This window comes from Limulus polyphemus, unplaced genomic scaffold (genome assembly GCF_000517525.1).
Source record: "Limulus polyphemus unplaced genomic scaffold, Limulus_polyphemus-2.1.2 Scaffold97, whole genome shotgun sequence".
In the NCBI taxonomy this organism is placed as follows: Eukaryota; Metazoa; Arthropoda; class Merostomata; order Xiphosura; family Limulidae; genus Limulus; species Limulus polyphemus.
This window is the reverse complement of record NW_013665707.1, coordinates 955,630-965,447: the sequence shown is the minus strand read 5'-3', so window position 1 is coordinate 965,447 and position 9,818 is coordinate 955,630. Positions and strand designations below refer to the sequence as shown.

Sequence of the window (9,818 nt, the reverse complement as noted above, 5' to 3'; positions counted from 1 at the left end):
TACACAAGGGTTATGCATGATAACAATAATCTACATATAGTTCTTGAAACCTCTGAACATTTATTTCTCTACATGCATGCTCTATTAGAACACATAGGTTCGAGAAGTCAATTTGACACATATATGTGGTACCTTAGTACACAAGCACTTTCAAAAGTTCCACCTTTTGAAAGTGCTCAGGTTATAGGGTATTGCATCTTTGTATTTCTCTACATGTACAACTGAGCAGCGTAGTGGTATAATGTTAACTGATTTATTAATTACCTACATGCTAGTTATACAACTTGATTACTTAAAAAACAGCTTATTGTTTAACATCAATATTGAAAAAAAAAAAAGGTTAAACTGATCAATAAATTAACCCACAAAATTGTCTTGACTCAGTAAATATCTATTATACACATACAATAAACAGTTAAATGTCTATCATTACCTACAAATGCATTCTTATGATTACTGTTATTCAATAAATTATTATGGTCATGTGATACCAAAGATGTTTGTATTGGTTTTCTGAATATATTAGAATTAACACTAAACTTATCTATAATGGTGTACTAATTATCTTATTGCTAAAAATAAAACTGAGAAAATGAACATGCTAACATTCCACTGCCTAATAACAGATCAAATATTATTGATGCTATTGTTTCTATGAGCACATTTTTTATTGAAACAAATATGTATCACCAAAGTAATATTATTTGTAAAGTGAATGTGATACATCAAAACTAATAATATTTTAAACAATGTAGATATCTGCAAACTATCCATGCTGCTAGTTTATTTCAGCATCAATTCTATTACTTACTCCAATACTGTTACACCACATCACCTGTAAGTGAGCTAATTAGAAGCACCACAGAATGTTGATTTCATTCAATATGTGAAAATTTGTTTAGTATCGGACAATAGCAAGTTTAAGAGGATTAGAGCTGACCCGACAAAAACACTAAAAACAGACGTCAATAAATTGATCGCCACTGTCAACAAACAAGCAAAAGAAAAGGTTCTCCAACCTATCATAGGAGACTATGCGCCTGGATATATCTACGGAACCGTAAAAACTCATAGACAAAGACTGTATTGCTTGCTTTTGGTAAACCAAAGGTTCTAACATTTCCTTGAAGATTGGACAAAGCTGAAACAGTATAGGTCATTTTGATTTTATAATGACTGCAAATACCAATTTTTGGTTAAGTTTGGTATTAGATGCATGATACTATTATAAATATATTATATTTTGATTTTATAATGACTGCAAATACCAATTTTTGGTTAAGTTTGGTATTAGATGCATGATACTATTATATGTTAGCTCTGTTCCTTCTTATTCAGTATTACGATGAACAATTTTCTATGATAAATTTCCATATGTAATTATAAAAATCCTTGAAGTTTAAAACCAGTTTTTAGTAATTAATTTAACTTCTTACCCTTTACACTTAAAAATTTCAGGTCCTTCAAATCCAAAAGGATCATCTTCATCTGGTACACATCTCATTTCATAATCCTTGGTTAGTAATGTATTACTAAAATATTCATTTGGCTTAAAATGGAACTCTAATGTAAAACCCTGTGAATGAAAATATTATTCCAGTTACTAAACAGATAGAGAGAATATATATACTCTCTCTGATGTGCAGTTCTCTTCTAACCTGTTCAGAAAATAGTTCACGAACAAAAACAATATTCTAATTGTTTTAAAAAAAATAATGTATTGATATTTTTAAAACATACATAACAATATAATGGTATTAAATAATATATTAAACTATAAACAATAACATTAAAAAATGGTTGGTGGAACAAGCAACTTTAAATTTTTTCTTATGAAACTGAACTACTTTTCATTAGGAAAGAAAATCTGGCAAATGACTTTACAAATTTAATAATCTAAAACAACTTTTAAGGGAGTGGAATCTTTGAAAAAACGTTTCTTGTCCAAAATGTTATAAAAAAATATAGTCTTTCCACAAGTTACAAAATGTATCATATTTTTTGGACAAAATTATTTATATCCCTAGGACTTTTTTAGTCCAAATGCTGCACGTCCATCAAACAAATGCTATTGGTAGTTCAATTTTCTCAGTAATGGCATACACCACATTTTGCATCCAGGCTCTTCATATAACTTATAACTTTGAGCATTTAGTCTTAGTATTTTCTAGTGCAGCTTGTAGAATATTCATACCGATAAAGAAATCACAGTTTACATTAATATTGCTACAAACTAATATGTTTGAAGCTTTTTTAGTAATTTTGTATTATGTTATATATTCCTAGAGCTAGTGGCAAAACTTTACTAGGCTCCTACTGTAGACAAAAGCAATGTAATAATATTATTGCATTGATCTAAATATGTTTATTACTCTGTGTGTGACCGAGGGTTTGTGAATTAAATGGATATGTATACAGTTTGGGTTTAAGATTCAGAGGTATGCACTAAAGAATTAAGTAAGTAGCTTCACAGAAAAACGAACGCTATAGATTTCAAAAGGAAACTATGTGAAAAATGTAGACTTACCATTGGATTAGAATCTAATAATTTCACTTTAACATCTGTAAGGTCTTTAAGGATAGGCTCATCATGTTCCTACACAAAATAAATAAAAATCTTTACTTTTATTTGTATTTAAAAGCAAAGCTAGTAAAAGTTATCTCCTGCTACCTATAACTTTGAAGTACTGACAGTATAAACTACAATGGTTGCTGTGACATTCATTCTAAGTTGCTACTAATCAATTATCTGAGTTGCATTGCAGTACTCATTAGATGCTAAAAACTTAAACTGACAGTATGTTGTGCTTCTAGCAATGTGCTAATGCTACCACTTTATATCTGTAACAAGCAAAATTAAATACTTTTGTTTTTGAAGAAGCCAAATAGCCATATAATGTATTTTTATATTAAACCACCTTTTACACACACACATATATATATGCACTATATAAAACCCATGCCAGTTATAACCTTAAGTGATTCTAAACTTTTCCATTTTCTCCTATTCATTTTATAAAACTCACCAGAGATAATAAGTACATTATTGTTATTTAAAGAGCATTTTACGTGACTAATCAAGGCAGAGTAAATGAAACAGTTATTAATCTCCTAACTAGCTACATCACTACTTCTGACATATACTTTCATCAATAACATAAACATATCCATTATAATTACTGAACTGGCAAATTATGAATATAAGCTAAAATTATATTGGATTTTGTCTAACAACTTAAATGAAGAAAACTTACATCTAACCATTCTAAGTAAAATACTGTAGAGCGAATTCACGATGTGATGCAATTTTACAGAGGCTGGGTATTTTATGAAGCAATACAGCCAGTAACCCTTGGAGTTCACACACTTGCAACAAGCTCCAGTTTTAGAAAGTCTGGGTACTTTACAAAGTAATACAGCCAGTGACTCTTGAAGATCACAAACTTGCAACAGGCTCCAGTATAGGAAAAGTAAAATATTTTCAGATACTGCTCATGAGGGTAAATTCAATAATGCCCAGTAATCAGTGTGAGTAAAATTCTTAGCTGCACCAATAAACCATCATCTGAATACACAGAGCTTATCTGTATTTCTACCTGCAAATGTTTTATTTTTTGCCTGAAGTAGTTTTTGATGTTAACAAACCAACAGGTGAAATACACACAATGTGCAGATAAAACACCACCCACTCCACATTAGACTATTTAATGATGTCTAAAACTCTACAGGTCAAAATATAGAAATGTTTTTAAGTTAGCAAACTGTGAAGGATTGTACCAAAGGGAAATGTCTGACCACCTCAATATCCACAGATATAATATTATCTTAATCATATTCCACAAACCATGGCAGAGCTTTGTGGTCATTAGACTAATGTGCTGTTGCAGCAAAGTATGTATAATTATCTTACAATGGGGTCGGTCGAATCAACCGACCTTGTAAACACTTCTGTACTCATTATAGCTTCCATACTATAACTTTTAATATACTTTGTATACCTACACAAATTTGGCAGACTTTTAGTAAACAGTACGAGTCTTTTGTACTAAAAAAATATCAACTTCGTCATCAAGTAATTTTACTAAATATTTGTCTGTGAATATATATAGTATTTCTATATACTAGTCTAAGTGCTAAGTGATATCTATGTTAAGATAAAAAAATACTTTTCTTTGTCTCAAAAATCTCAAATTTTATTTGCATAATCTCTAAAACCTTCTAAATAAACTTTAAACATTTTTTTCAGTAAAACTTTATATTTTATCTGTTATTTTCTCTACCTTAACTTTATACAAGTTAGGTCAATTTGACTGACCTCACAACCACCAAAAACAAATCGAAATATATCTAAACTGCCCCTTTTTTTCTTTCTAGAATGACTTCAAATTGTAATATGAAACTACATTTGTTTATCTTAAATAGCTTTAAACTCATAACAGTGACTGTCTATTTATATTTAACTTTTATTGCCCTTTGAACAATGTCGAACTACTATTCATTCCTTATAAGTTGTAAATCATATGGTGAATATGTGCAACTCATGTTATACTACTGATTACATTACACACAAGCAGCTCATGCATGCCTCATGAAATATTTTATTATATTATTTATTTCATCTAATCTAACATTAACTAACATAAAAGTTTCACATTTTTACATTTTTATTACTATTATAATAATAAACAAAGAATACCCATGAAAATAAGAAAAAAGTATTCACCCAGGTATTTTTATTTTTGGTGTGAACGACACGTAACCATACTATTTTTATATTAATGGTAGTACTGCACTAAATCTTTTTATTCAATTTAATAGTGCTCCAATGAACATGGAATTATAATGTGCAAAAAGCAGACAATGTCCCATAACTCACAATTTTTATGGCTTTCTAGCTATATGATAAGAGCCGTTAAAACTTCATCTAAACTCATCAATGTGCTTCCCATGGGAATCAAGCTCGAAATTAAAGTGAGATTGACAATTCACTTTACATAAAACAACATAATATAATACGTCACTTAATACATAAAAATCTTGGCTTTTCATTGGTTCTAAATAATATAGTATTGAATGGCAGAGAGAACTATCGGCAATTTCTGAATGAGGTTGCGACAAGTGGACATGGCAAGACAGATATGGTTGTCCATTTCTTGGTTTTGTAACCAAATGAGATAGAAGGCTATGAAAAGTATGCTTTGTCTGAGTGATGACGATATTATAATAAGTAATTTATGTTAAATGCTGTACTTCTAGGAGGGGTGGTAAATGAGTTAGAGAAGAGGGGATGCCTAGAGAGCAATTGTCACAATTCTCACACTGGGAGAAATTCTAGATTTGTTTTAATATTGCCTTATAAAAGTAATAACTTAAAACTTATATACTATGAAAATAAAGATTATTAGATATGCTTATATGCTATATTTATTGTTATACCATAAAAAGAAAGTAGTTTAATTAAAATTCTGAATGTAACTCACTAAAACCTTGTTCTTAATTCTGTGTAACAATATCAAAATTACCTACCCAGGGTCCACTTCTTAATCCTACTGAATATTTTTGGAATATGGAGGTTGATTTAAAGTCACACCACAGCCTTATAGTTGTCATTAACTAGACAAGCTTTCAAAACAACAATATATTAAGCCAATAAATAAATGTCCAGATACTTTTGGTAGGGCAGAGTACATACTTATACTTTTCATCATTCCCCCAAAAGAAGAAGACAAAAAAACATTTATAGTGTGAAAATTGCATTAAAAATTCCAAAGAAAACATGCATAAAATTTTTTATAACACTACTAATTCATTTGAAATTCAGTCTTTTCAGTGGCTTCTTGATATTCAATAGTAACTTAATATCCACCAATTTCCAAAAATCAGAAATATTAATTATGAAATACGAGGGAGTTCTTGGGTTGCAGTAAATTTAAGTCTAAAACATACAGTACTCGTTACTTCTTTTTTTGTTGTCTCCTCAGAGCATAGTATTAAATGTTTCTGCTATGTTATGTTCACCAAACAGGATTTAATATCAACTCACACTTACAACATGAATCACGTGAGCCAACTGAAATAATTAAAATTAATCTGTGTTTTTAAAACACACACCAACAAATACACAACAGACTAAAGTGAATCCTTATTTATTCAATCACTGTACTGCACTTTCAGCTCAGTTTCAGGTTGTCTGAAGATTCTGCATAATCTTATAGGCAACTATGCCTATACATAAAATGACTGTTTGCCATTGACCCTACTTCTTCTAATGACTTTCTGACACCGAAAACTTCAATCACAATTTGTACTTCAACTAAGAGCTATTTGAATTTAAACTACAGTTGGAACTGCAACATCATCTTTGCTTGTTGTATCATTACAAATTAAGGGCACCTTGTACCTCAATAAAGATGAAAAAACAATACGTTTGTCCATCATCTACTTCTGTGTTTTCAATTGCAAATGAACAAAATATTTGTGAATGATCAATATAATACTAAAATAATCTGAAGTCAGAATATAAATTGAGCTTGAATTGCAGTTAAAATCAGTCACAGTTCAGTTTGCAGTGTTAAATATTTTTGGAAATTGTAAAAGTTTACAGGTGTTTTAAAATTAAATACAAGAATAAAGATAGATGATACTTCCAACCAGAAGTTGTAAGAAAAAAATGCTGACATGGTAACTATACATACCTGAATCCTTTCCGATATCATTTCAACATTTTTAAATGTTGTTAACCAGAACTCTGGGATACCCTTAGTATCATCTGAAATAAGATTTAAAAAAAAATTCAAAATACCACATCCAATAAAAAAAACCTGTACATTTGTAAAAGATAAGAAAGTATCATGAACCAGAAACAAACTAACAAAATTTATACATATCTAGACATGCCTTGCTTTTGGAAAAGAGCAGAAAGTGGAATAAGGAGTCTCAGGAAACATCCTCAGGTCTATTTTTCTCGTGCTAAGAATTTACTCAAACTTCCACCTAGTGTTATTTCTCATGAATTTTTCTAGTATGCATATTTTTTTTATGTAAAGTTAAAAAAAAAAAAAATTACAGTGTCACCACATACAAAGATATTATATTCTGTAATCTTGTCACAAGTAAGAAAAGTATAAACAAATTGAAATAATCTATAGCAAGATTCTTTTTAAAGCTTGCTTTCAAACACATTTATAAACTGGAGATCTTTACACAGCATAGAGAAATTCTTACCATTCTGTGTTTCATTTTGTTCTTTGTTTTCATTATCTTTATTTTCCTTAGATTCTACTTTAGTCTTCTTTTTGAGTTCATTCTGAGAAAAATATACAAAACTTATCTACAAGACATTGTGCAATGAATATGATTTGATCATATATAGAAATTAACAACAAAATAATTTAAACTATTTTCCCTTTGCAAATGTTGCTAGTAATTTTGTATAATATCACAATTAAAATTTAATATAAAAATTTTTCTTTGAAACATTAAAATTATTGCAATTATAGTACAGATATTAGGGGGGGGGCAGCAACAAAAGAGTAAAATATTACTTACACATTGAGAATTAAAATATCTATGAATTTCAATACTAAAACCTCGTATGGATTTAAAGTAATAATATATGAATCTTTCAATCTAACCACTACCATAATCAAAACATTTCCTTTAACTCTTATCAAGTAACATTAAATACCAAACATGTCCATTCTGACAAATAACGAAATAAGTTCAGTGTACTCAGTTGAGCAAACTGTGGAAATACCACAGGAAAAGCTGAATAACCATGCAAACCATCAGAAATAACAAGCTACCAACCACAATAATGAACTGATGTTTTCTTTTGTTCACTACCATCAAGCTACTTTTGTTCACTACCATCAAGCTACTACATTATTTCTCATGAAAACGTGGATACTTACTGTTATTTCATCATCATCTTTTTCAGAGTCAGAAGGAAAATCACATTCCCCATCTGTTGGTTCAACTTTTCCATTAATAATTTCATTTCGCTATAAAAAAGTTTCAGGAAAACTGTTAAAAAAGGTATTGAAATATAAAGTGACTCTCTCTCTCTCTCTACATAAACTCCTTGTTATAACCACAATGTAACTTGTTTTTATGTCAAACAAATGGGACTCTCATTATGCATTGACTATCAATCACTTCACAAGAAAAAACAAAAGCATATTTATACAAGAAATTCACTATTAACAACTATGAACAAGTTATCAATATCAAGATTCTTTACACAGTAATACATAATCACTCATTGATAAACTGTCAACAACTTTGCTATCACAAAGAAAAAGTATACAAAAAATTTATGTAAAACAAAATATGGTTTAACGTGGAAACATGAAAACCAACCTGATATAAAAATTCATGGTTTAATGTAGAAACACTAAAACAAACTTTATTTAAAAAATCATGGTGTAACGTTACACGAAAATCAACTCAATGTGAAAAAAAATCATGGTTTTAATGTTACACTAAAACCAACATTATGTAAAAAAAATCATGGCTTAATGCTACAAACACAAACATTTTAAGATCAAAAGGTGTATAAACATTTTAAAACTGATAGAGTCATAAAGAAATGTATTACAGTTTTATTAGACCTCAATGTCTATTTAAAAAATCTTGTAATACTTGAATTATTTTGGAATCCCTAACCATGTGGAATACACTTTACAAACAAGGTTCATTTCAGATATTTAAAAAAGCTCCAATTAAGGTTTTAACAATTCTCATCTACAAAGATCTGAAATTTGTTAACACTCATTTAAGAAAATGCTCTAATATTATTGAATATCCAGCTAGTATTAACTTATTTAGATATAGTACAATTTGTTCAACATTACAAGTTTTTATTCACAAAGCTCATAAACTCATTCATTGTTTTTTAACAAATGAGGTTTCTCCTACTGCATTTGGAAAATAAGATTTATTCAAATTTGAGATAATTTTAACAATTTCAAGGTAATGAAAACAGCATCATACACTTTAAAAACAATGTAATTATAAAGAAATGTATGTAAAATAAAAACATAGCTCTACCATCAATGACTTAACACTTTACCATAGGAATGTGAAATGATAAAAAAACAAATGGTGAAGCTGAAAAACAAAACAGCTTGAGCTTTGTTGACAAGGGCTCTATTAAACAGAAACTGAAGAACATTCCTAACAATATATTCATCAATTTCCAACTGAAGAACTTAAAATAGCTTGGATCATTAGATCCAAATGAAATTTTATCACATGCCATTCAACTATACAGGTAAAGATACTGCCTCGTCAGAAATAATATGACCAAATTCTTATATATCTAGTGTTTTCAAAATGTGAATAACATCAGAAACCCTGTTAAAGTGAAAAATTTAGTTAGATTAAAAAGATGAAGAATTGAACAAAAAAAATACTGATGACACTGTTTCAAATATACATTTGAACTTAACTCTGTGGTTTAGGAATATAAAATGTTGATGTTATTAGAAGTCAAGTATTTTATAAAAACATATCAGTTCATTCACGAAATATAAGTTTTTTCAGCCCGAATTTGCAAATTTACAAAGCTAAAAACCCCAAAATGTGATGATAAAAGTTTCACATCATCAGAACCGTAGGACTAGTTTTTCACTTTTCTTTACAATATTTAAATTTGGGTCTAGATAGTTCAAAGCCAACACAACACTGAAACTAATTCTGATACAGCTTCCAAATCTTTCAAAGTTGACAAATTTTGACAAGGGTCTTTTGGTACTTTTTGTTTTGAACTTTGCTAGAAATTAGAATATTTCAGTGCAAACAATAACCAAAAGTAT

General features: G+C 29.2%; 1 protein-coding gene across 1 annotated transcript in view; it reads right to left on the bottom strand.

The window, feature by feature from the left end:
- The window catches only part of LOC106469592 (nucleosome assembly protein 1-like 1-B), a 37,116-nt gene that overhangs the window by 10,524 nt on the left and 16,774 nt on the right, over positions 1–9,818 (bottom strand). Inside the window, exons 6-10 of the mRNA XM_013930097.2 lie at positions 7,914–8,003; positions 7,225–7,306; positions 6,696–6,769; positions 2,528–2,596; positions 1,437–1,576 (exon numbers count right to left, since the gene is read on the bottom strand). Of these exons, the coding sequence (XP_013785551.1) occupies positions 1,437–1,576; positions 2,528–2,596; positions 6,696–6,769; positions 7,225–7,306; positions 7,914–8,003 (455 nt within the window). The remainder of the gene's footprint in view (positions 1–1,436; positions 1,577–2,527; positions 2,597–6,695; positions 6,770–7,224; positions 7,307–7,913; positions 8,004–9,818) is intronic.